The 26,724-nt window shown below is 41.1% G+C and overlaps 1 protein-coding gene across 1 annotated transcript in view; it reads left to right on the top strand.

Moving 5' to 3' along the window:
• The first annotated feature begins 83 nt into the window (after positions 1-83).
• The window catches only part of TTC6 (tetratricopeptide repeat domain 6), a 205,036-nt gene continuing 178,395 nt past the window's right edge, over positions 84-26,724 (top strand). The window contains exons 1-2 of the mRNA XM_040257100.1: positions 84-131; positions 762-1,721. Of these exons, the coding sequence (XP_040113034.1) occupies positions 84-131; positions 762-1,721 (1,008 nt within the window). The remainder of the gene's footprint in view (positions 132-761; positions 1,722-26,724) is intronic.

The raw sequence follows: 26,724 nt of genomic DNA, 5'->3' as shown, positions 1-26,724 counted from the left end.
ATTGAAAAGCATGCTTGCAAGTAGGATCCAGGCTACTGCTGACCTCTGGTCTCTCTTCTTGGCAGGATTACTTTAGGTTTACTATGCCCATGTGGAGCGTGGTCCCTCTTGCCTGGAAATGGGACACTACAGTAGAGTTGAGACAAATACTAAAATACACTCGATAGAAGTTTCAGGAAATCTTCACTGTAAAACTTTACTAATTTAAAGGTTTTCATTGTTACTGTGAAAAGGCCAGTAGTTTAAAATGATATATTAAAAATGATAGAAGATCATTTTGCTGCTGCTGCTAAGTCGCTTCAGTCGTGTCCGACTCTGTGAGACCCCATAGACGGCAGCCCACCAGGCTCCCCCGTCCCTGGGATTCTCCAGGCAAGAACACTGGAGTGGGTGGCCATTTCCTTCTCCAGTGCATGAAAGTGAAAAGTGAAAGTGAAGTCGCTCAGTCCTGTCCGACTCTTAGCGACCCCATGGACTGCAGCCTTCCAGGCTCCTCCGTCCATGGGATTTTCCAGGCAAGAGTGCTGGAGTGGGGTGCCATTGTAGTATCATTATGATTTAGTAGTAAATCCTTTAAATAGTAGAGTTAAAATGATATGAATGAATGCTGCCCACTGGTGCCTCAGCTAAGCACAGTGAGCGTTCTACCATGAGAAGCTTTCTTGAATTGGAATTTTATTTATCAATAGAAGTTTTCATGTATGTGTGTATGTGTATATATATGTATATATATATAATATAAATTTATTGTTATTTCACAGGACAAATCAGTCAAGATGTCCACGGTTTCAAAGCACTTTGGACTGAAATACAAAGAAGAATTGTACATCTTTAAAGAGCTGGAGAAGGTTCGCAAGGAGACCAAAAAGGAATTTCTCCGAATCAAGGAGAAATTGGCCGCCAAGCCAGCGGTGGATGAAATCCCCGCCTTTGGCCTCCGGGTCCCCGGCCCGGCCCGGCATGCGGCGAAGGGGAGCGCTTCCCGCGTCCGATCCCCCAAACCAGCAGGCTCCCCTCGGGTTAAAGGTCGTGCGCGCCCAACTGCGACCCTCCCGCAGCCGGCGCCCCGAGGCGCCCCGCGGCCCCCGGGCCCGAGGGAGTTGGCCGCTCCCGGGAAGGGCCGGCCCTTCCGCCCCCAGGACTTCTACTTGCGGAGCTCCGCGTTCCTCCGGCCCCGGCCCCAGAAGCCGCCGGTCATCGCGCCCAGGGCCGGCACGTCCAGACCCGTGGTCCTGATGCCGCCGCGCGTGCCCACGGGTAAGGCCAGGGCGCACCGGGGCTCCAGGAGCCCCCCGCCGGCGGACTCCAAGCCCGTGCTCGACCCGGCCCGGGGGCGCGTGGCCAGCCTGGAGCCGGCTCGGCTCGCCGAGGTCGGCCAGGCCAGAGAGAGGCTGCCCGACTCCCTTTCCAGCGACGAGGGAGACGCGGAGGCGGCCGGCCGGCGAAAGAGGGTGAGGATTAACACCCGCTTCCTGCTCGAGGACTCGGATGGCGAGTCGCGGGAAGCCCCCGGGTCCGCTTCCAAAACCGACCGCGAGAGCATCCCGCCGAGCGACTCCCGGGAGGCCACCCCGCAGGCCCCGCAGCCAGTGCGTGCGATCCCCAAGTCCATCGAGGAGATCACCGCCTCGCTGCAGTCCGAGGCCCAGCTGGCCTCCGACCAGACCATCAAAGAGCTCATCCAGAGCGTCCTTGGGCAGAACTACGACATTAAAATGGAAGTAGGTGATCCAGAACGGGGGTCATATTTCTTCTGGATAAATTTCATTTCAGGATTCAGACATAAAATCGTGCATATCGTGTGTTCTAAGCTAGACAAGCTCGAAAAGCTAGACAAAGTGCTCGGGTATTAATTTGAATTTTCCATCGAGGGAGTATATCCTTTTAAAAAATTGAAAATAATGGAGAGGATATTTCAGAGACTGGTACAAAGAACATTAGTTCTTTGACCCGAGTAATACATTACTGGTAACCTTTCCTTTCAAAGTCTTTGTGATTATTTAGTATTGATTTGGTTGATGTTTTATCTGAAAGAGTCGGTCTTTGGTACAGTTTATTAACAGTGAATCTGTACCTTAAGAAGATCAATATATTACTAATAAGTTGTATTTATAAGAGTTTTGGTCCATTTTCAGTGAAAATCATTCTCTTAAAATATGTTTAAAAAATTTACTTTCTAGGTCTTCTCAGTTATATGGACTATAAGTGATTATTTGTCCCAAGGACAAGCCCATTAGGTGGATACCCGTAAGAGCCCTGTTTTACATGAGGCTTCCTAGCTTTAGTGAGTTTTAAAAGGATTGCCTCCCAGTTCAGCAGCTAAGGCAGAACAGAGCTGGGTGTCCACCCCAGCCAGTCATACCCCAGAGAAGAGACTGGAATCATGCCAGGACTGCCTGTTTGTTGATTGTGATGTGAACCCAGCAGGGAGCAAAGCTAGATAGGGTCCTAGTTCATTATACAGACTTAGTTCTAAACAGGGACATTCAAAGTAGAAAAAGTAATAGGGGAGTCTGAGTCCCATACACACAGAGAGAGAGGGAGAGAGGGAAGGAGGAAAGGAAAGAGGTTTTTGTTTTTTTTTTTTTTTTGAGAATGGTAATTAGAATGACACTTACAAGGGAAGAAGATTCTATTACTCTTCTTGGCTGCAGTGCCAAACCTCTTGTTAGTACACAGAATACTGCTGCCACATTATGTCTTCAAAATAGTTTCAGCCCAGAATATACTCTTGGCTGTGATTTAAGGAATGTGATCCTAAAGCCCATTAGGGAAACAAAAACGTGTAAGGACAAGAGTCCCCCGTGTCGTCTTTGACCTGATGTTTGTAGGCAGAATGGGACAAATGTTTTCAAGTAAGATCCTCACTTTCCTACGGTTACTGAACAAGACCAGCCTGACTGTTCAGGCTGTTTCAAAATGAGTACTTCTAATTAAGTTTCCTGTGGATCTAACAGAAAAAGGAATCAGGGATACACACATTGGAGAGCCCAAACGTAGAGAACAAAGGCCTCATTGCCCGCCCCTGTGAGAAGGAACTCTGTAACATAATCAAGGCATGTGACGTGAAGAGGGGCCTATATTGGAAGCTGGCTCAAAGGTCCTATACAGTTGGGGAAAGTTACACTTTTAGAGCAAGAAAATGCATTTTGAAGGGTTCAAATAGAATAGAATATAAGAAGGGAGAGTATCAATGATGATCGGCCCCGGGACAGTGAATTCTGTTCTTTCTGGTATTCCATTTCTCTTGTGTATCCTTTTCTGGTGCTTCAGTTACCAGAATTGCTTTATGTAGCAGAGTGGTTTGGAGGATTAGGGTCAGAAGCCAGCATCACTAGCTAGCCCCACATTGAAAGACTTTATTGTTCTGTTGCTAAGTCATGTCCAACTCTTTGTGACCCTGTGGATTGCAGCATGCCAGGCTTCCCTGTCTTCACCATCACCCAGAGCTTGCTCAAACTCATATCCATTGATTTGGTGATGCCATCCACTCATCTAATTCTCTGTGTCCCCTTTTCCTCCTGCCCTCACTCTTTCCCACCATCAGAGTCTTTTCCAGTGAGCTGGCTCTTCACATCAGGTGGCCAAAATATTGGAGCTTCAGGTTCAGCATCAGTCCTTCCAATGAATATTCAGGGTTGATTTCCTTTAGGATGGACTGGTTTGATCTCCTTGAGGTTCAAGACTTGGCCAGTTTCAAATGCCTTAGTCCCATCCCTGCCTTCTATTGTATTGATTTTTTGTATAGCTAGTTTTTGTTCTTGCTTTTAAACTTTTGCCTTTGTGTCCCATCTCCCCTTCCCCCCAACAATTCCAGAAGATGGAGCTTTGCATTATTATGGTCTCAGAAGTTTTATTAGGATGAGAAGAGAACAGTGGGGTATTTATTGAAATGGTTGTGACTGGGTAGGTGAGGGATAGCAATGAAAATGCAAGTAAAAGTGGTGTCTAAATTATGATTCTAAAAATCCTTAAGAATATAATAAGGCCACTTATTTTAAACGTTTGGAGTTTATATAAACAACATTCTCTCCATAATAAGCAAGGGATATGGTTCTTCACTTTAGACATCTTAATTTGAAGCCAATCCCTTGAGGGAAAGTCAAAGGATAAGACAGTCTTGGCAAGATGTGCTGTCTCTCTTTAGAGCTCGGGCAGGGCCCTTCCAGACCTAGCATTCAGAGTTCCACAAACAATTACATAGGCCAGAAGGTGCTCAGAATACCTGAAGATTAAACTCAGATGTCAAATGTAGGTCAAACATCTAAACCAAGGTTTCTCAACCGTGGCACTTAACTTTTTGGTTTGAATAATTCTTCATTGTGGGTGGCTGTCCTGTAATTGTAGGATGTTTAGAATTATCCTTGGCCTCTACAACAGTAGATGCCAGTAGTATGATCCTCTCATCATCCTCCCTACCACCAAGTCATAACAATTGAAATATCTCTGCTGCTGCTGCTGTTAAGTTGCTTCAGTTGTGTCTGACTCTGTGCGACCCCATAGATGGCAGCCCACCAGGCTCCGCCATCCCTGGGATTCTCCAGGCAAGAACACTGGAGTGGGTTGCCATTTCCTTCTCCAATGCATGAAAGTGAAAAGTGAAAGCGAAGTTGCTCAGTTGTGTCCAACTCTTAGGGACCCCATGGACTGCAGCCTACCAGGCTCCTCTGTCCATGGGATTTTCCAGGCAAGAGTACTGGAGTGGGGTGCCATTACCTTCTCCGACATGTTGCCAAATGAGACCGGGGGAGAAGGGCATAATCACCCCTCCTGCCCCCCTCATCCTCCCAACCAGCTGAAAACTGGTGGCTTAAACAGTAAGCATACACCATGGCAGGAGGGATAGAAATGTTATAAGGTCCTATGTTTGTTTTACTGAGGAATTCAATATTATCACTCACAAAATACATTCTAATTCTATGAGACTGAATCAAGTTTCGACACTTCCTTCCAGATGTTAACTGAGGGTGAAGGAATCCTAGCTTCTGTCATGTGTGTTGTTTTTGGCCATATAGCTCAAAAGAAGAAATGGCTTAAAATGACCCAGCTAAGAGAGAATTCGTGTCCCTGGGTCTTTATAAACAAATAACTCACAAGCAAATGTTTTGTCATAAAACTTATACCTGCTTTAACTTTAGGGAAGATGAAATAGACATACTTCTCCCTCTTCTTCCTGCCAAGTAAGTAAGTAAGTTCAGTCGCTCAGTCGTGTCCGCCTCTTTGCGACCCCATGAACTGCAGCACGCCAGGCCTCCCTGTCCATCACCAACTCCCAGAGTTCACTCAGACTCACGTCCTTCGAGTCGGTGATGCCATCCAGCCATCTCATCCTCTGTCGTCCTCTTCTCCTCCTGCCCCCAACCCCTCCCAGCATCAGAGTCTTTTCCAATGAGTCAACTCTTCGCATGAAGTGGCCAAAGTACTGCAGTTTCAGCTTTAGCATCATTCCTTCCAAAGAAATCCCAGGGTTGATCTCCTTCAGAATGGACTGGTTGGATCTCCTTGCAGTCCAAGGGACTCTCAAGAGTCTTCTCCAGTACCACAGTTCAAAAGCATCAATACTTTGGCGGTCAGCTTTCTTCACAGTCCAACTCTCACATCCATACATGACCACAGGAAAAACCATAGCCTTGACTAGATGGACCTTAGTCGGCAAAGTAATGTCTCTGCTTTTCAACATGCTGTCTAGGTTGGTCATAACTTTTCTTCCAAGGAGTAAGCATCTTTTAATTTCATGGCTGCAATCACCATCTGCAGTGATTTTGGAGCCCCCCAAAATAAAGTCTGACACTGTTTCCACTGTTTCCCCATCTATTTCCTGCTAAGTAAAACTAGGTACAAACCCAAGATGTTGTTTATAAATCAAACAGGAGAAGACTCCAAAAGGTAGAAAGAAGCAGACTGGCTGGGGACTTTGGGATCCAAGGGATCATATAGTGATAAGTTCTTAGGTTTTCTTTTTGTCTCAGATCTACTGCACCAGAGCTAAAGAGACTGGCAACCTAAGAATGTGCCAGTGGGTACAGACAGAAAAAGCCCCAGCAAAAGCCTGCTCTCTTTAGCTAAGGATCAAGAAAGGAGCAGCCTAGCAAGACAAAATTCTTAGACAATAACTGTGCTACTCTAGTCAAGCACCACAGAAAAACCTATGACCCTGTCCTCTCCTCTGCCAGCCAGGCCTGAGGAGGGAGCTAAACTTCTACTCTTGAATGACTGTAACAGGTTACCCCAATTTCTTCCCTAATGCCATAGTGTCAGTGGAGAGCCAAGACTTTCAACCCTATCTAACAGTAAAGAGGCTGCCCTACCTTCCTCCCTATAGTGTCACTGGACACCATATGGGCTTTTCCCAGTTTCCAGGATGTTGATGTGGAGAAGGCAATGGCACCTCACTCCAGTACTCTTGCCTGGAAAATCCCATGGACAGAGGAGCCTGGTGGGCTGTAGTCCATGGGGTCACTAAGAGTCGACACGACTGAATGACTTCACTTTCACGTTTCACTTTCATGCATTGGAGAAGGAAATGGCCACCCACTCCAGCGTTCTTGCCTGGAGAATCCCAGGGACGGGGGAGCCTGGTGGGCTGCCGTCTATGGGGTCGCATAGAGTCGGACACAACTGAAGCGACTTAGCAGCAGCAGCAAGACTTTGGTGACAGGAAGGTTAGATCTTCTGTTGTAGTCCCACAAGTGCTTGAGGCTCTATTATTCCCCCAGTTTACTGTTTACTGTCTGTTACTCAGATAGATAAAATCGTATTGTTTCATCTTCATGATCACTGATTCTTTCCACTGTCTCCCATACATTCCATATTTGAGGCATTTGTACGGTTTAATTTCAATTGCTGCAATTTTCAGTTCTAACATTTTTCTTTGGCTCTTTATATGTTCTGTTTTTTTACTAAGACTCTATTTCTCTGCTAAGACTCTCTTTTTCTCATTGTTCCAAGTATGCTCATTTTATTGCTTATTGGAGTTTTGTTTTGTGTTTAGACTTGAAAGAAAATAAAAGATGATACCAACATTGAGATGACCAAGATGTTAGAATTCTCTGATAAAGATTTTAAAGTGGTCCTATACCTCACTCTAATTGAAAAACAACAATACCAGTAGATGGAAATAAGTTATGATATATAATGTAATATCTGGAGCAATGACCAAAAAATCTATACAGAGATTCACTAAAAAACCACTATATATAAATCAACATAGAATTAAGAAATTTTAAGTAACCCATAGGAAGGCAGGTAAAAAGTAAACAGAAGCAAAAAACAGAGAATAAAAAGAAAAGAAAAGATAAAGTAGCAACTTCAAACTCAAATGTATCAATAACTACACTAAATGTAAATGGTCTAAATGTAGTGATTGAAAGCAGAGATTGGCAAGTGGATTCTGTATAAAACCCAGTAGTTGTTTTTTTTTTTTTTTTTTACAAGAAATGTACTTCTGGTATGATGATATAGGCAGGTTTAAAGTAAAGCATGAAAAAAATATCAGGCACAAATTATTCAAAAGAAAGAAGAGTGGCTATATTAATTTCAGATAAAGTAGACTTCAGTACAAAGAAAATTATGAGAGACACAGTTGGCATTTTAACATGATAAAAGGGTTAATCCATTATGTCAAAGGAATCCTAAATGTGTGTTAAACAACAGAGCTGAAAAAATATGTGAAGTAAAAACCAAAAGGAGAAATTGATGAAACTGCAATCATAGTTGAAGATGTCAGCACCCTTCTTTCAACAATTGATAGAAAACCCTTGACAGAAATTCCCCAAGAATGCAGATGAACTCAACACAACCATCAAACATTAGAAACTAATCTACATTTATAAAACACTGCACTCAGTGGTAGCAGAATATTCATGCTTGTCACTGCCCATGGGACATATACTAAGACCATCTCTGGTCCATAAAAGTGAACTTTAATGAATTTAAAAGCATTGACATCATATAGAGTGTGTTCTCTGATTATAATGGAATCAAACTAGAAATTAATAACAGATTGATAATAAAATCTCCAAACACTTGGAAACTTAAACAATATCTAAGTAATCCATGGATCAGTGGGGAAATCTCAGAGAATTGAATTAAAAGTATAAAATTTAGGGGACATAGGTAAAGCAGTAGTGCCTTTATCCTAGAGAATGAAAAATTACTTACATTCAAACAGCAAACTGAGATGAATGTTCTTAGAAGCTTTTATTACTTAATAACCCCAAACTAGAAATAACCCAGATGTCCTTTAAGGACATATTACTCAGCAATAAAAAGAAATAAAGTGCTTGTATCTACAACTTGGATGAATCTCCAGAAAATTATGCCAAGGCAAATCCAGTCTCTAAATGTTATATACTGTATAATTACATTTTATACAACATTCTTAAAATGACTAAATTATAGGAATGGAGATGAGATTTGTGGCTGTCAGGGATTGAGGACAGGCTTGAAGGAGGGGATGGTGAGAGGGAAGTATGTGTAGCTTTAGAAAGGCAACTTCAGAAATCTTTCTGGTGATGGAGATGTTCTGTATCTTAACTATATCAGTGTCAGTATCCTGCCTGTGATTTTGTAATAGTTTTGCATGATATTCTCATTGGGAAAACCTGATAAAGGGTACAGGGCATATCTCTGTATTATTTATTATAAGTGAATATGTGTGTGTGTATGGTGTGTGTGTGTGTTAATCGCTCAGTCGTGTCTGACTCTTTGCGACCCCATGCACTATAGCCTGCCAGGCTCCTCTGTCTGTGAAATTCTCTAGGCAAGAGTACTGGAGTGGGTTGCCATTTCCTATCCCAGGGGGCATCTTCCTGACCCAGGGATCGAACCCATGTCTCCTGCATTGTAGGCAGATTCTCTACCATCTGAGCCACCAGGGAAGCCCCCAAAGTGAATATGAACCATAATTATTTCAAAACAGAAACTTTAATTAAAATTTTATCTGATTGTTTATAAAAGTTTATGCTTCTTTTTACAAGTTGTAAGGAGGAATATAAGGAAACGATAATTTCTCTTTTAAGCCTCCCTTAACTCACCAACAGTAACCAATACTTGTTTACCCTTCTGTTGTTGTTTAATCACTCAGTTGTGTTTGACTCTTTGTAACCCCATGGACTGCAGCACGCCAGGCTTCCCTGTCCTTCACCATCTTCAGGAGCTTGCTCAAACTCATGTCCACTGAGTCAGTGATGCCAGCCAATCAGCTCATCCTCTGTTGTCCCCTTCTCCTCCTGCCTTCAATCTTTCCCAGCATCAGGGTCTTTTCTAATGAGTTGGCTTTTCAAAGCAGGTGGCCAAAGTGTTGGAGCTTCTGTTTCAGCATCAGTCCTAATGAATATTCAGGATTGATTTCCTTTAGGATGGACTGGTTGGATCTCCTTGCAGTCCAGGGGACTCTCAAGACTCTTCTCCAATACCACAGTTCAAAAACATCAATTCTTTGGCTCTCAGCCTTATTTATGGTCTCACATCCATACATGACAACTGGAAAAACCATAGCTTTGACTAGATGGACCTTTGCTGGCAAAGTCACGTCCCTCCTTTTTGATACGCTGTTTAGGTTTGTCATAGCTTTTCTTCTAAGGAGCAATCGTCTTTTAATTTCATGGCTACAGTCACTATCTGCAGTGATTTTGGAGCCCAAGAAAATAAAGTCTATCATTATTTCCATTGTTTCTCCATCTTTTTGCCATGAAGTGATGGGACTGAATGCCATTATCTTCATTTTTTGAATGTTGAATCAGCTTTTTCACTCTACTCTTTCACCTTTACCAAGAGGCTCTTAATTCTTCGCTTTCTGCCATAAGGGTGGTGTTGTCTGCATATCTGAGGTTATTGATATTTCTCCCGCCAATCTTGATTCCAGCTTGTGCTTCATCCAGCCCGGCATTTCACATGATGTACTCTGCATAAAAATTAAATAAGCAGGGTAACAATATATAGCCTTGACATACTCCTTCCCCAATTTTGAATCAGTCCATTGTTCCATGTCCAGTTCTAACTGTTGCTTCTTGACCTGCCTACAGATTTCACAGGAGGCAGATAAGGTGGTCTGATATTCTCATCTCTTTACGAATTTTCCACAGTGTGTTGTGATCCACATAGTCCAAGGCTTTAGCGTTGTCAATGAAACAGAAGTAGGTTTATCCTTCTACATTTATCTTAAATTCTTTAGTATAAATATTTATGCTAAATAAATTCTTTGATATAAATGTATACACATACATACATATGTAGGGTTTTTTTAAGTAAAAATAAGAACCTATGGTACACGTTATTCTGCAGCTTACTTTTTGACATATCAGTGGACATGTATACTTTTTATTATTTTTTTAAATCGCTGCATATTATTCCATAGTGTTTAAACATTTCTTGGCTCTTTGCTCTTCAAATTTTATCTTTCCCTATCCTAGGAACAAAGTTTTGCTCCACTGGAGTTATAAATCAAAGAACCTACCAGGATCTGGACAAAGAAAAGCCATCTATTGTTTGACTGTCATAGGTACAATTGGGAAGGACTAGTTTGGGCAGATCTTTTCTCTTCAGAGTGACAGACGTGTTTATTATACTTTTCTCTTTATATTCTCTTTGTGCATTACTTTATTCTCACAGACGTAACAGCTTAAACTAGTACAAATGATGTAATGATTAAGAAGTTTCTTGATTTACAGTTTTTTTTCCCTGTGAAGTTTTAAAATCTCTCAGATATCATTTGGATGCCTTCAATAAATGCAGAATGTTCATGTGTTTAATTTCAGTTCATTTTAAAAGATGGAAAATAATATTTTTATTTATTCTTGAGAAAAAATTCTTATTCCTTTAGCTGGTTTGATTATAATGATTTTGAACCAAGCTAGAAGTTGTTCCTTTAAAATAAACTTCTTTGTTGGATACAAATGTGTTTTATTTTCCATGAGCATTTTTTTTTAAGACTGAAATACAGAGTTACTTGAAAGATGAAATGTTAATTTATTATAGAATTCAGATGTACTTTTCTTCTGATTCTTAGTACAGATACTGCCCAGCGGTGATTTTTTTTCTTTTGCCTGTCTGTGTAGTAGTCTCGTAATTTAGACTATAAAGAACAAATACATTTGAATGTATTGAGAGTAATTCAGTTTCACATATGCCACAGTTTTGAGTACATATGTGATAAAATGAAGAATTTTTAAATGTTAGTGAAATAACTGCTTTTTTCTGGCTACTTCAGTTACAATTATTTGGATATTTAGGACAAAGACTTTCCCCCTCTGTGGATTGTTATTTCAATACATAACAGTTTTAACTTTGATTTCCTAAAGTAGACCTTTCTATTGCTTTTACATTTTAATGGCTAGTCTAAGCCCTTAGAATCTCCTTAAGTGAGGCACAGCTGATAAATAGCATATTTAAAATCCAGCACTAATCAGTATCTTAACATTGTGAAATTCAAATATATCTTAAGGGTAATTTTTGTGATATCAATTCATGATTTTTATGTTCTGTGTAAAATGAGAGGAAAAAGTTCATGTAGTTTAAAGAAGCTTAAAAAAACTAAAGTTGCTATCAAGGCTTAGAATAATATGGCTACCTCGAGAGCAACCGAACCAACCGAATGTTCCAGCTAGGTTCTCTGGTGGCTCAGACAGTAAAGCATCTGTCTACAATGCGGGGCGGGAGACCTGGGTTCGATCCCTGGGTCCGGAAGATCTGCTGGAGAAAGAAATGACAATCCACCCCAGTACTATTGCCTGGAAAATCCCATGGACAGAGGAGCCTGATAGATTACAGTTCATGGTGTCGCAGAGAGTCGGACACGACTGAGCGACTTCATTTTCACACAGTAAGTGGTTTATTTTTTATTACTGAAAACTACAGTATTGGGTTGTGAGTTAAGTCAGTCATTCTGTAGCTGTAAACAGCCTGAAGCTAGGCAGTTGTATTATTTAGAGTGCCTGTTTTAACACATAATAGGTAAACATATAGCTTTTAAGGATGGGTAGATAAACAGTTTTGATAATAAAATCAAAATCTTGAGAACCAGTGAACCACAATCATGCATCTTTCATCCCAAATGGAAGTAATTTAGTAGACGAGGCAGCACACGGTCCAGTTGTGCTGACTATGTATGTCATTTTGGGGAGCATATTATTTTACAAGTACCTGGTTTCTTTAGTCCACTGTAAAGTACACTGCATTTTAGTCTTACTGTAATAGAGAGGGATGGCTTGACAGAATCAGTCATACTTATTATCTTTATGAATTTTTATGAGCACAGTAAGAATAAAGGTTAAAATCTGTTGCATTGAAACTAAAAATAACACATTCTCATTTAATAAATTTTATATATTTGTCTTAAAATTTTTTTTTTAATATTTATTTATTTGGCTCTGCTGGGTCTTAGTTGTGGCATGTGGGATCTAGTTCCCTGACTAGGCATCGAACCTGAGTCCCCTGCATTGGGGACACAGAGTCCTAGTCACTGGACCACCAGAGAAGTCCCTGTGTTCCTGTATGGAAAAGAACTTCTAGAGTTCTGTGATAAATTTTTTCATAATGTTTCCTTACCCTCATTTTTCATTACAATAGTGTCTGGAGCTGAAAGGTAACCTAATTAACTTTGATAACAAAACTGAGACCCAGTGAGAGATAGTGACTTTTATAAGGCCATATAGCCAATTAGCATTGTTGGGATCAGAACCAGTTTAGGTCTTTTGACAGCTGAACCAGAATTGTTTTTATTCTTATTACATGATGTTGATGGCGCTTCCTTTTCCTCTTTGGCCCCGTCTTCTCCCCACCCCCACCAACTGTCTTGAGACCTAGACCCCAAAACAAGTGTCCAAAATTACTTCTCAACTCGATTTTTCGCCTCTCAGATCTCTACATTAGTGAGAGGCCCATCACACTCTCCTGTCCTGGGATGGCCACCTGTAGCCTCTTGCTGGTGACTTCTAAGCCCAGTGCACTTAGACCTGGGAAGGTCAGCAAGAAGCAAGGATTGGCTGCTCATAGAGTGGTGTGGTGGTGGTAGTGATGGTGTGTGCGGGCTGGGACTTGGGCTAAGATTGTGTCATAAAGTGAAAGAATACAAGTGGAATGAATTACAAGTAGTGACGACATTAGCATTGGGTTATATGATCACTAACCACTTACATGCAATCAAGGAACACTGATCCTGCCAATTTAGGTTGCTGTTAATATGAATAAAAGATGAAATGACCATTATCTGCCATCTCTCATGGCAGAATACAGTCTGACCCACTTCTACTTCATCTTCTTAGCTTTATTTTATATAAAAATCTGTTAGCTATTCTCAAAGTGAGGAGATGCCTGCACGTATTTTTTTTCTTCCTAGCCCAGTGGTATAGGTTATGAGTCCTCATCCTTTTGAGGAAGAAGAGCTACTTAAAAAGCAATTAATTAATTTATGTTTGGCTGCACTTGGGTCTTTGTTGCTGTGCATAGGCTTTCTCTAGTTGCGGAGGGCAGGGGCTACTGTTCATTGTGGGACTTGGGCTTTTCATTGCAGTGGCTTCTCTTGTGGAGCGTGGGCTCTAGAGCTCGGGCTTCAGTAGTGGTGGCACAGGGGCTGGGCTTAGTTGCATCGGAGCATGTGGGATTTTCCTGGATCAGGTATCCAGCCCATGTGCCTTGCATTGGCAGGCAGACTCTCAACCACCGGACCACCAGGGAAGCCCAAGGAGAGCAACTTTTGACATACTTGAAATCTTCTTATCTGTGGATTGGGGTCTTGTTGAGACTCCTCGACTTGAGAGAATGGAGGGTATCAGTCACCTTACCAAGAATTCCCAAAAGCCAGGAGGAAGAGTTAGCACTTCGGATGTTATCCAGATGAGACTGCAGGGTTGCCGTGATTGCATGGTTCACTGTTAGTTGGCATTCTGTTCATCAGATTGGGCCAGTCTTGATAATGAATAAAATCCCCACCGCCCTCTACCCTTTCCTACCTTTTAAATTGGTAGTCTATCTTCTTTTTAGATTTCACAGATAATACAGTAAATAAAATTCCTGTCCTTTGCATGACTTACTACAAATTTATTAAGCACACAGGAGAAGATTATAATAAAGCCAGACCTCATCATTTCAGTCAGATTTCCCCTCAAGAACATCTCTAGTATCAAGCTCTTCATCTCTTAATCATTGGAAATAGGGTTTTGAAGAAATGAAAGACTGAGACAGCTGAGACACTTTTCATTGTTCTGATCTCATTATGCTGTTGAAACCTGCCTAGATGTAGTCTTTGACAATCAATTATTACTCTGGAAAGTGATTATTAAACAGTTCACTGAATTAGAGCTTTTTATGCCTGACTCTGTTCTCTCGCTCTTTAGGGTTAAGTGAAAAAGCTTATTAAATATCCATTTACAATGGAATCTTTGAAAATGCTAAATGGAATGCATAATTCATATAGGTTGTCACTAGTACAATGCCAAATTAGTTTAGCCAAATATCAAGTAACAGGAAACAGGAATAAGTGGCAGTCCTAATAAAACTAGCTAGGGCAGCTTATGGGTGCAGATAATCAGAAAAGCTAAAATAATAGTGACTTAGATGAGATGGAAGTTTATTTCTGTCTTGTAAAAGTCAAATCAAAGGTAATGTTGGACTGATAATGGTGTTTTGCAGTCAGGAATCCTGCCATCTTACTGTTTCACTGGCTAACCCTCATTGCCATGATCATCTCAAGGTCAACAGTGGCTGCTCTGGCCACCATATCTGTATTCCAGCCAACAGGAAGGCTTTAAGCAAGAAAAGCGTGCGCATAAAATTGCCCACTTCTGCTTATTTTTCACTAGCCAGAACTTAACTCCATGACTACATTTACCTACAAATGACAACGAACATAAAGTCGATATTCTGAGCAGGCTGTGTGGCAAGGTTCACATTCTGTTACTCTGAAGGAGGATAGAGGAGATGTTGGATTGGGTTCTGTTATTGTTCCTATGGGTCATGCAGTGTCTGTGGAGACTTTTGTGGCTGAAAAAGTTTTTCCCTTTTCCAGCAAAGGTTTATTGAGTACCTGCAACATTTGGTGGCTCAGTAAGTAAAGAATCCATCTGCCAGTGCAGGAGATGTAGATTTGATCCCTAGATCGGAAAGATCTGCTAGAGCGGGGAATGGCAACCCACTCTAGTACTCTTGCCTGGAGAATCCCATGGGCAGAGAAGCCTGGCGGGCTACAGTCCATGGGATCACAAAGATTAGGACATGACTGAGCACAGCATATCAGGCACTAAGTGTTGAAAGATTTTATATGTGACACAAATGTTAGCTTTAAGGAATTAGGTAAACTAAGAGAACTAGCAGTCAGTGGAAACCGATGGAGAAAGGCCTGGAATTTCAGCTTGACGACCTAGATCCTTGACTTGTAATTTATTTGTTACTTAAAATTCTTGGTGCCTCACTTTTCTCATCTGTGCAGTAGAGTTAATAATGCTTACTTTACAATACTGTGAGAGTAAAATGATCTTAAATAAAATAGCACTTGTTAAATATACTGCAGTTTTTAAAGGCTTTTAGTATGTATTTTCATATTACCTCCCAGTAAAAATGAACCATATACATTCCCACAAATAGAGAGTATCAGTCTGTTTCTCTCCATCCTCACCAGCATTGTGTGTTACTGCGCTTTGAATCTTTGCTAATTTGAAAGGTCAGTGGCTTTCCAATACTTCTCAGTTCTGGAAACCTTTCTTCAAATGAAATATTCAATAAATGTTCAGGATCTCAAACATTTAATACCATGGCAGCAGTGTGTCAGTTGGGAATAAAGGAACCGGAACCTACCTGCACAGGATTCAGGCTCCTAGCAGCACATTCTTTGGCCTTTTAGATATTCACCTCTCCATTCTGTTTTATTGGGTACCTATGATATTATATCAGGCACCCCACCAGAAACTGGAAAACAGCAGTGAACAGCTGAAGTCCCTGCTTTTGTGGGCCGCTCTGCGTTCTAGAGACATGAGGTAGAGAGTAAACAAATCAGTAATGTCTCATGTGGCAATAAGTGATGTGAATACTTCAGGATAAGAGAAAGCATGGTGGGATGGAGAGATGTTTAAAGTGGATGGTCAGAGAAGGACTGTTAGAGAAGATGGAATTTGAGCAGAGGTCTGAAAGAAGTATTGAGCAGGCCATACCCTTCATGTGTGGGAAGATCATTCCAGGCAAAGGGAGGAAACACTGTGAGCCTCCAAAGCAGGAACGTTCCTGTGGTGTTTGAGGAACAACAAGGTGGGGGGCTTTGTGTGTGTGGGTTATGATAGGAGAATACGATCAGACTTAGGATTCCCTTCTTTTTTGTTTGTTTGTTTTTCTTGGCTGTGCCACAGGGCGTGCGGGACCTTAGTTCCTGAACCAGGGATCGAACCCATGTCTCCTACAGTGAAAGCACAGAGCCTTAACCACTGAACCTTCAGGGAAGCTCCAGCACTCCCTTCTTTTAGCATGTACTTTGCATGTCATTTACCCTTTTACTGGCCTGAAATAAAATTAATAGATAATTATCATCTACCTACCTAAGTGATCTTGAAAATCAATATAATGCACTATTTGTAATGTAAAGAAGAAAATGAGTGATGAATAATTAAATTATAAATAATGACACTGGAAGACATAATAAAGTCATTTGTTGCTTGTATCTACTGATAATGAACGTGCTCTGGGTAGGAATATATGGGCCATAATATATAACGATGACCAAAAAATGAACACAGGTGCCACTGGAATACGTGTTGAGATAACTAATAGCAGACTAGACTTACGTGTATTATGATAAGAGAAGATGGGAAGCAACTTTAAGTGAAGTTAGGATGTATCCTGTGACCAATGAAAGACTCTTGAAATGGAGAAAATGAGCTCAGCCTCTTTATAAGTATACTGTCAAAATAAATCTCTCTTGAGATACAGGACAAAGTGACAGGTATCACACTGTCCGCATCCCTCGCCATATTTCCCAACATGAACTTTTAGCAGATATCAGGACACATTCAGAGTCTGAAACCTAAAAATAACTTGCAAGCCATGTCTTTTGATAGATGATGAGACTACACGATGAACTGGAAAAAAAAAAGAGTAATACAGGAAGACATGGAGAAATAGACCATTGTGAAGTGTTTGACAGTAAAAGAAAAACCAAACCAGGCCATTCAAAAAAAAAAAAAAACTTTGACATGTAATTTTTATGACAGATGTATTACCCTTTGCTTAAAGTATTTAAAATTATATAAATTCTTAATGATATACAGTTAATCCCTTTATTAAATATTTTTTATTCCTATGTTTTACATGTCTTTGCTAAATTAATTATGTTTAGTTCTAAGTTTATAAAATGAACTTCATAATCCTTTTGTACATTTTCATATACAACTGTTAACAATGCAGAATGAAACAGGTGTGTTGTTCTGTTAACACAGATAGAATAAACTGTCAGTAGAGTTGTCTTTGGTTGACCTGATATTCTGAAGTGGTAAGGAATTCTTGTTGAAGTTCCCAGGAAAATGAGATACAATCTTTCTTTGATTTACAAAGTAGTTGTATTCCTGGAAAATATAGTATGGGATAAATAAGGGGAATATTTTGTATTTTTATATATAAAATGGAGAAACCTTTATGCAGAAACCTGTATGCAGGTCAAGAAGCAACAGTTAGAACCAGACATGGAAGAACGGACTGGTTCAAAATTGGGAAAGGAGTACATCAAAGTGTATATTGTCATCCTGCTTACTTAACTTCTATGCAGAGTACATGTGAAATGCCACGTTGGATGAAGCTCAAGCTAGAATCAAGACTGCTAGGAGAAATATCAGTAACCTCAGATATGCAAATGATACCACCCTTATGGCAGAATGTGAAGAGGAACTAAAGAGCCTCTTGATGAAGGTGAAAGAGGAGAATGAAAAATTTGGCTTAAAATTCAACATGCAAAAAACAAAGATCATGGCATCTGGTCCCATCACTTCATGGCAAATAGATGGGGAAACAATGGAGATGGTGAGAGACTTTATTTTCTTGGGCTCCAAAATCACTGCAGATGGTAACTGTAGCCACAAAATTAAAAGACACTTGCTCCTTGGAAGAAAAACTATGACAAACCTAGATAGCATATTAAAAAGCAGAGACATGACTTTGCTGACAAAGGTCCGTCTTGTCAAAGCTGTGGTTTTTCCAATAGTCATGTATGGATGTAAGAGTTGGACCATAAATAAGGCTAAGTGCTGAAGACTTAATGCTTTCAAACTGTGGTGTTGGAGAAGACTCTTGAGAGTCTCTTGGACAGCAAGGCGATCAAATGATCAAACCAGTTGATCATAAAGGAAATCAACCCTGAATATTCACTGGAAGGACTGAAGTTGAAACTCTAATACTTTGGCCACCTGATGTAAAGAGCTGACCCTGATGCTGGGAAAGATTGAGGGCAGGAGGAAAAGTGGGGACAGAGGATGAGATGGTTAAATGGCAATACCAACTCTATGGACATGACTTTGAGCAAACTCTGGGAGATAATGAAGGACAGGGAAGCCTGGCATGCTGCAGTCCATGGGCTCACAAAGAATCGGACATAATTGAGCTACTGAACAACAATACAGGATGCAGGACATTTTTGTTTTGTAGGACTGTCCTATGAACTGTAGGCTGTCTGGTCCATTCCCTAGTCCTTCCTTGCCCAGTAAATGCCAGTATCACTTTCCCATTGTAAAAACCAAAGATGCTGCCCCCACCCTCAGGCAATTTTTAAATTTTCCCTATGGAGCAGTATCATCCCTAGTAACAATCACTGATGTGCAGATAACTGTAGGCTTTTAAGAACTTTGAATTTCACTTGCCATGACATAGGAAGATGTTGGGGAGTTTTGAGCAGAAGCATAGGGTAGCAAAGAGTTGGACACAACTGAAGTGACTTAGCACATCATATCATGGCATGACATGATCTGACCTTATTCTAAAATGATCAACTGACTACTGTGTGGACGGTAGTTTACAGGCGAAGCAGTGGTGGAGAAAAGATGACCAGTTAGGTGCCTCTTGCAATAATCCACATGAGAGATGATTGTGACTTCATCCAACTGTGATGGTAGTGGTGGAAAGGAGGTGAGAAGTGGTCTGACTTACCATGAATTCTGAAGGTGCCTTATGGATTGAAAGGGTGGAGAGAGAAGAGTAGAAGATGACTCATGGTCTTTTGATGGGTGAAGTTAACTGGAAAAATAGTTTTCATTTTCTGAGATGGTGAAGACCAAAGGTGAGTTAGCATGTGGGGTTGATTTAAGTTCCAGTTCCAGTTCAGTCACCCAGTCATGTCCGACTCTTTGCGACCCCATAAATTGCAGCATGCCAGACCTCCCTGTCCATCACCAACTCCCAGAGTTCACTCAAACTCACGTCCTTCGAGTCGGTGATGCCATCCAGCCATCTCATCCTCTGTCGTCCCCTTCTTCTACCTGCTCCCAATCCCTCCCAGCATCAGAGTCTTTTCCAATGACTCAACTCTTCGCATGAAGTGGCCAAAGTACTGGACTTTCAGCTTTAGCATCATTCCTTCCAAAGAACACCCAGGACTGATCTCCTTTAGAATGGATTGGTTGGATCTCCTTGCAGACCAAGGGACTCTCAAAAGTTTTTTCCAACACCACAGTTCAAAAGCATCAATTCTTCAGTGTTCAGCTTTCTTCACAGACCAACTCTCACATCCATACATGACCACAGGAAAAACCATAGCCTTGACTAGATGGACCTTTGTTGGCAAAGTAATGTCTCTGCTTTTGAATATGCTATCTAGGTTGGTCATAACTTTCCTTCCAAGGAGTAAGCGTCTTTTAATTTCATGGCTGCAATCACCATCTGCAGTGATTTTGGAGCCCCCCCAAATAAAGTCTGACACTGTTTCCACTGTTTCCCCATCTATTTCCCATGAAGTGATGGGACCAGATGACATGGTCTTAGTTTCCTGAATGTTGAGCTTTAAGCCAACTTTTTCACTCTCCTCTTTTACTTTCATCAAGAGGCTTTTTAGTTCCTCTTCGCTTTCTGCCAGAAGGGTGGTGTCATCTGCATATCTGAGGTTATTTCTCCTGGCAATCTTGATTCCAGCTTGTGCTTCTTCCAACCCAGTGTTTCTCATGATGTACTCTGCATAGAAGTTAAATAAGCAGGGTGACAAAATACAGCCTTGATGTGCTCCTTTTCCTGTTTGGAACCAGTCTGCTGTTTCATGTCCAGTTCTAACTGTTGCTTCCTGACCTGCATACAGATTTCTCAGGAGGCAGGTCAGGTGGTCTGGTATTCCCATCTCTTTCAGAATTTTCCACAGTTTGTTGTGATCCACACAGTCAAAGGCTTTGGCATAGTCAATAAAGCAGAAATAGATGTTTTTCTGGAACTCTCTTGCTTTTTCCATGATCCAGAGGATGTTGGCAATTTGATCTCTGGTCCCTCTGCCTTTTCTAAAACGAGCTTGAACATCTGGAAGTTCACGGTTCACATATTGACGATTTAAGTTAGAGGCGCCTAATATAATTCCAAATGGAAATGTTGAGTAGGCGATTACTTACAGTTTTAGAGATCAGGAGGCAGGTTAAGGCTAGAAAGATTGGGACTCATCAGGGTCCAAATTCAAGAATTTGAATTTATTAAACTGGAAGAGATAACCAAAGGGAAAAGTGTAGTTGGAAAGGAGAAGAAATCAAAGGACTAAGAGCCTTGGGGCCACCATTGTTTACAGGCTGAGAGAAGAGGTAGAATGAACAAAAGCAACAGAAGAGCCAGGTATGGGAGAAGGAACCAGGAGGAGGTGTATGACATCAGTCCCCTGCCTTTTTAGCACCAGAAACCTGTTCTGTGGAAGACAGTTTTTCCATAGACTGAGGGGCTGGAAGATGGTTTTGGGATGATTCAAGCACATTTATTTATTGTGCACTTTATTTCTGTTTTGTGGCAATATGAAGATATTCTGCCTTGACTTTAGGGTCAGGGTTCATGCCTCTGTGAGAATCTAATGGCACTGCTGATCTGACAGGGGGCGGAGCTCAGGTGGTGATTCGAGCAATGGGGAGCGGCTGCAGAGCTCTGCTCCATTGCCCCCTGTTCACCTCCTGCTGTGTGGTCCGATTCCTATCAGGGACCCTTGGTGTATGGGGTCTTGAAAACCAAGTGAAGGAAATATGTCCAGAAGGATGCGATAACTGTGTCAAATCCTGCTGCTGCTGCTGCTAAGTTGCTTCAGTCACTGACTCTGTGCAACCCCATAGACGATAGCCCATCAGGCTCCTCTGTCTCTGGGATTCTCCAGGCAAGAATACTGGAGTGGGTTGCCATTTCCTTCTTCAATGTCAAATCCTACTGGGTCAAATTAGATGTGCACTGTAAGGATTAATAATAACATTTTAACTATATCATATAGCTACACACAGACATAGAAGTATACCTACCTTATAGATCTTACTGTTCTTGTGAGTGAGATTTTTTTCCATTCACATTTTCAAATTGTTTATTACCATATTGGTTTAACATGTTGATTGTATATCCCAAATATCTCTGAACTCTCTTATTTGTTCCAACAGTTTGCCTATAGAATTTCTTTAATAAAACTTGTGTTGAATAAAAGTGGTGATAATAAGCATCCCTATTTTATTTCTGACTTTAAAACAAAGGCTTGGTTCTTAGTTTCACCATTGAATATAAGGCTTACCATAGCTTTTTGGTAGGTACTCTTTATGTTCTCTTCCTTTATCAGCTTGTCAAAACTTTTTGTCATTAATGAGTGCTGAATTTTGTTGAGTTCTTTTTTTGCTTCTTTAATGTTGTGATATGTTGGTCTATCTGAACTATCCTTGCATCCTGGGAAAAAGTCTTGTTTGTGTTATAGTATGTTTTTATACAATGAGAATCTCTATGGGGTTTTTGCATTTATAGTTTCACCTGAGATTGGTATATATATATATATTTTTTTCTTATACTATCCTTGTATGTTTTTGGTATTAATGTTCTAGATGCATAAGCTGGATGCTTTCTATCTTTTTCTGTTCTATATATTTTGTATAAGAGATGGGTTGTTTGTTCCTTGAAAGTTTGGTAATTTTCACTTGTAATGTTGTGGCTTGTGTCTTGGGTAAACAGAGATTTAAAAAAAATTATCTCAATTTCTTTAATGATTATTAATTTATTCAGACTTTTAATTCCCTCCCTAGTGGGTCAACTTTGTGACATATATTTCTAGATAATAATTTTTAAAATCAAGTTTTGCTGTATTTATTAGTATAAAGTTATTTATATATTATTTTTCTTATTCTGAGATTTATAGTCTTTTGATTTTATAGCTATGGAGTCTGTCTCAGCATACAGTGGGTATGAATCTCAGCCTCCAAAGATGGATGTGCAAGAAATATATTTATTTCTTTAGAACTCAATTTAGTCTTTATTTGGGGTCCTATTCCATCAGGACCACAGAAATTTGGTCTTAGGCAATTTGGGGTTTCCCTATCACCTTGCCTGGGGTGTTTACAGAGTCTCTTAAGATTGCATCTCGTTCTTTGCCTGGGACATCTTTCCATCTGGTGGTCCACTTAGGGGTCCCCTTAGGTCATGTTAGGAAGGAAGGCATGAAGCCTTTTGCCTATTGGAGGGCACTCTAACTCGGCCACGTAGGAATGGGCCTTTGGCTTGGAATACTTCTCTACCAGAGTCCTCATAGCTTGTGTTGGATTTGTATCCTTGTATGGGAATATCTTTTCCTGCTTCCTATTCAGAATGTATGTCTTTGTTCTGCCTAAGTGTGTGTGTCATATGGCACCTGGTGAACCCCATTACTCTATCTGTCCATTGCAGGGAGGGGCCGGGGCCTTTCATTCTACCACACAAGAGTTCTGGAGTTTGTGAAGGCCTCTGGTGCTGCATTGTCAGTCAGGAGGGCCTTGCTGGCCTTGGTGGACCTACGACCACTAGCGAAGCTGATCTTCCTCTGCCTCTCTATGTAACATTGTTCCCTCCAGTGCTCGACTGTGTTGTGCTTTCCTTGGTGACACCAATACCCAGATGCAGTGGGCAGGAGTGTTTGGACTTTTCCTCCTGGTGATTGGCCACAGATGCCACTTGCTTGACAGATTGCCTCTCCATCGTAAGTCTACACAGGTCCCTGCCGAGATGCCCGTTGTTCCCGTCTCCAAGACTCCTTCCAGTTCCCCAGATTTCCCATCTGTGTTTGCCACGCAGGGGCATACAGAAATCATTTTGCTATTCTCAGGCCACGCTGGGACCTGGTAAACTCTGCAAGATTATGCATGTTCCATCTGCCTTCATGCTCCCACATGGCTGTTTCCCCTCAGACATCTTGCTGCTTTTTGGATTTTCCATTTGGGAAATGATCTCAGATCTTTTCTGCCCCTGCTCGCTGTTCCTACAAACACATCTCCCTCTTGTTTCCTTTGGGCTTAGCCCTGGGGAGCTGGTATGAGTCTCTGTCCTGGGGATCCAGCAGCATTCTGTGTTTTCATCACCTCCCCACAAATGTTTTCTGGTCCAGGAATTTAATTCTTTTCTAGCTGTAGAGGTAGGACATGTTACTCAGACAAACTCATCTTGTTTGCTCCCAAATCAATTGTTACTGTCCTATGTTCTTCTTTTCCATAAGACTCCCCGGTTTTTAAAACCTGAAAACCAGAATGGACCCTTGTTTTATCACTTTATCCTGCAGTAGCATCTTTTGCCTAAGGCCGTGGGTCCAGAATGGCCAAGTTGAATAAAGGGAGAATACTGTGAATGTGGGTTGGAGGGAAATGTCAGTGGATTCTTCAAAACTGTCCCTTTAGACCCTTATTTGACAGATGAGGGGACAGAGTCTCAGAGAAGTAAGGGACTTGCCAAGGTCACGTCCAACAGAGACCAAACTCCAGATGTCTACTACTTTTCTGTTCTTTGATGTTATGTATTATCTTAATAGTTATTTGAAACACTTATTGAGTCTAGATTCTACAACCCAATACTTATTTCACCTCAGTTTCAAATACTTTGTAACTGTCATCATGAGGATACCTTGGCAAATGAACTATTGTAGATGCTCAATTTTCTTAATAATTATGGGTTCAGGACAAATATGCCTTTTTTGGGGGGAAGGGGAGTGCTGCAGGGCATGTGGGATCTTAGTTCCCTGACCAGGGACTGAACCCATGTCCCCTGCATTGGAAGCTTGGAGTCCCAACCATCGAGCCTCCAGGCAAGTCCCAAATATGCCCTTTTAAAATGTTTTCGTTTTTAGTAGAAACATGTTCTAAAATCTGTTATACTTCTTCCCCTTTGTAAAAGTGGGTGGGACTTCTTCCCCCTTGCATTCTCATTACCTGCTCAGGTACCCCCTAGCAGAGGTGCTAAGTTGATTTTTTTCTTGAGGACCAAGGACACCATTTTGGAAGCTGCTTCCTAATACTATATAAAATGATGCCCATGGTCTTATTGGGTGAATGAGGTGTTTGTCCCCCATACCCTGGATCCAACTGTGCTTTGAATTCTCTTGTTTTCTTTTTGTAATTTTTGTTTCCTCCTTCCAGTTATGCTAGCAAGTGTCTCTGTTTTGCAGTCAATATTTCAGTATGTTGTAAGTATCTTCCACAGCTCTCTTCCTAATATCTTTTGTCTGTTCTGCCCTAGGCTTTGAAACTAGGTAAATAAGCCTGGTGATATTGTTTGTAAAGTGAGAGTAAATAGCCTCTGAGGGAGAGCCTTCCACGCTTTCCTATGGGAAAGTTTGCAAGCTTCTTTTGCACAAGCCTTTGCTGACCCCTCTTTGCCTGCTCGAAGGCCTTTTTTTCTCACATCCTGCTTCCTGTCTCGGCTAGATCCGTGAAGGTGCAGGATGTCTGCACAGTGAACAGGTGAGGATCAACTGCTTTTTTCCCCGCTTCCTTTTCTTAGTTCGTTGATTCAGAGTTTCTGTAAGAATGTTTTGCATATGATTATGCCACTTTCTGAGAAGAGAGCCATTAACTAGGTAGTTGCAAATAAAAATAAAAAAGTCACCACCCCAGAACCACAGAATACCTTTGGGCTATTTGATGCAAACGGTACCGCTGACCTTGGGGGCTTTCTGAACCACAGCTGTCAGTTTAAACAAAACTCCAAACCCAATTAAACTTTTGTTGGATAGGGTGCTAGTTTGAGAACTGGTTGGACGGCTTTTAAAACTTAATGATGAAGCTCTTCACCAGAAGATAAACAGAAGTACAGATACTTGGTACACATATTTTTTTAAAGCTAACTGTGAGCTGGTCTTAGTTTTATCATTTTGTTGGAAAATGGAGAGCAATTTTCCTGCAAACAGATTAGTTGTAATGTTTGCAAGTTTTCATCACATAGTTGGTACATTGTAAACTTGAAGTGAAACTTTTTTTTTCCTCAAGAGGGAAGACTGTTTATTTACTAGTATTATGATTGAAATACTCCAATGATATATATTAGTGGATTCTCTTTAGTAAGTGCAGACACTATGCCTGTGAAGCTGTGTTGTATTTTTTTCCAGACCCTTCTCCATGCCTCCCTATCCCATTCCTCTTTTCTTTTTCCTTCTCACATTCTTTCTTTCTCTGTCTCTCCCTCTTTCAGTACGACTAGTTCTTAGTTCCCTATCACCATTCATGTGAATATTTAAGTAGAACATAATCAGCCTTATCATCATTGACCTGGCCCATAGAAGAAATTGAAATTTTTTTCATCCATCATTACTTTTGGGATTGTTTAAGAAAACACTGAATGGTTAGCTTGAGTCAAGTATAGAGTGCAGGGTGGTAGTCTGTCTAGGATGGGTACAGAGAATAGAGGAAGATAGCATGAGAGGCCGCAGTGGTCAGCCCATGGCCGTGGGAGAGCTTGGGTTTGATTCCGATGGTTTGGGGATGCATTGTAAGAAGGGGAGTGTCACAACACTGAGTGTTTAGAAAGCCTGTCCTGGCAGCAATGCTAACATGGCCTGGTGGTAAGCACAAGTTAGGAGGGTAAGGCTTTAATCCAGAAAGAAATGAAGAATGTCTGAATGAAGGCAGGGCAGTGTTCCTGCAGCGCAGGGCATAAATGAAACAGCAGGGCATATTCAGGTGGTGAATTCAGAATTTGGTGGTGATGAGAGTAAGCCATTTAGATGCATCATATAAAATGTTCTTTTTATAGATAAAAAATGATGGGATCAGTACTTTTTCATATGATTCAATTTAATCTTTGCTGCAGGTTAGAGAATAATATGCAGTCAGATTGACTGTGATGGAAAGAAAAGAATCTGGACTATGGCTGGAAGAGGTTATATAAGGGTTTTCTTGGAAAGGATGTTTATATGCTGAGGGGAAAGACAACCTGGGGGGAGAGTAAAGCTATAAGAAGAAATGGATTTAATGTTGTTGTTTCTTGTATTGCTTTATTTATTAAATTTATTTTTAATTGGAAGATAGCTGCTTTACAGTGTTGTGTTGATTTTCTCCCTGCATCGACATGGATCAACCACAGGTATACATATGTCCCGTCTCTCTTGGACCTCCCTCCCACCTCCCACCTCTTCACACCCCTCTAGGTTGTCACAGAGCACAGGATTGAGCTCTCTGCATCATACAGCAAATTCCCACTGGCTATCTATTTTACATATGATAATGTATATGTTTAATTACAAATCGAGAGTTGCTTTATTTATCTTAAAAACATATTTACTTATTTGGCTGTGTCGGGTCTTAGTTGCAGTATGCAGAATCTTTA

The sequence above is a fragment of the Oryx dammah genome, unplaced genomic scaffold (genome assembly GCF_014754425.2).
Source record: "Oryx dammah isolate SB20612 unplaced genomic scaffold, SCBI_Odam_1.1 HiC_scaffold_16, whole genome shotgun sequence".
NCBI classification, from domain to species: Eukaryota; Metazoa; Chordata; class Mammalia; order Artiodactyla; family Bovidae; genus Oryx; species Oryx dammah.
This window is presented reverse-complemented; position numbering and strand designations above follow the sequence as displayed.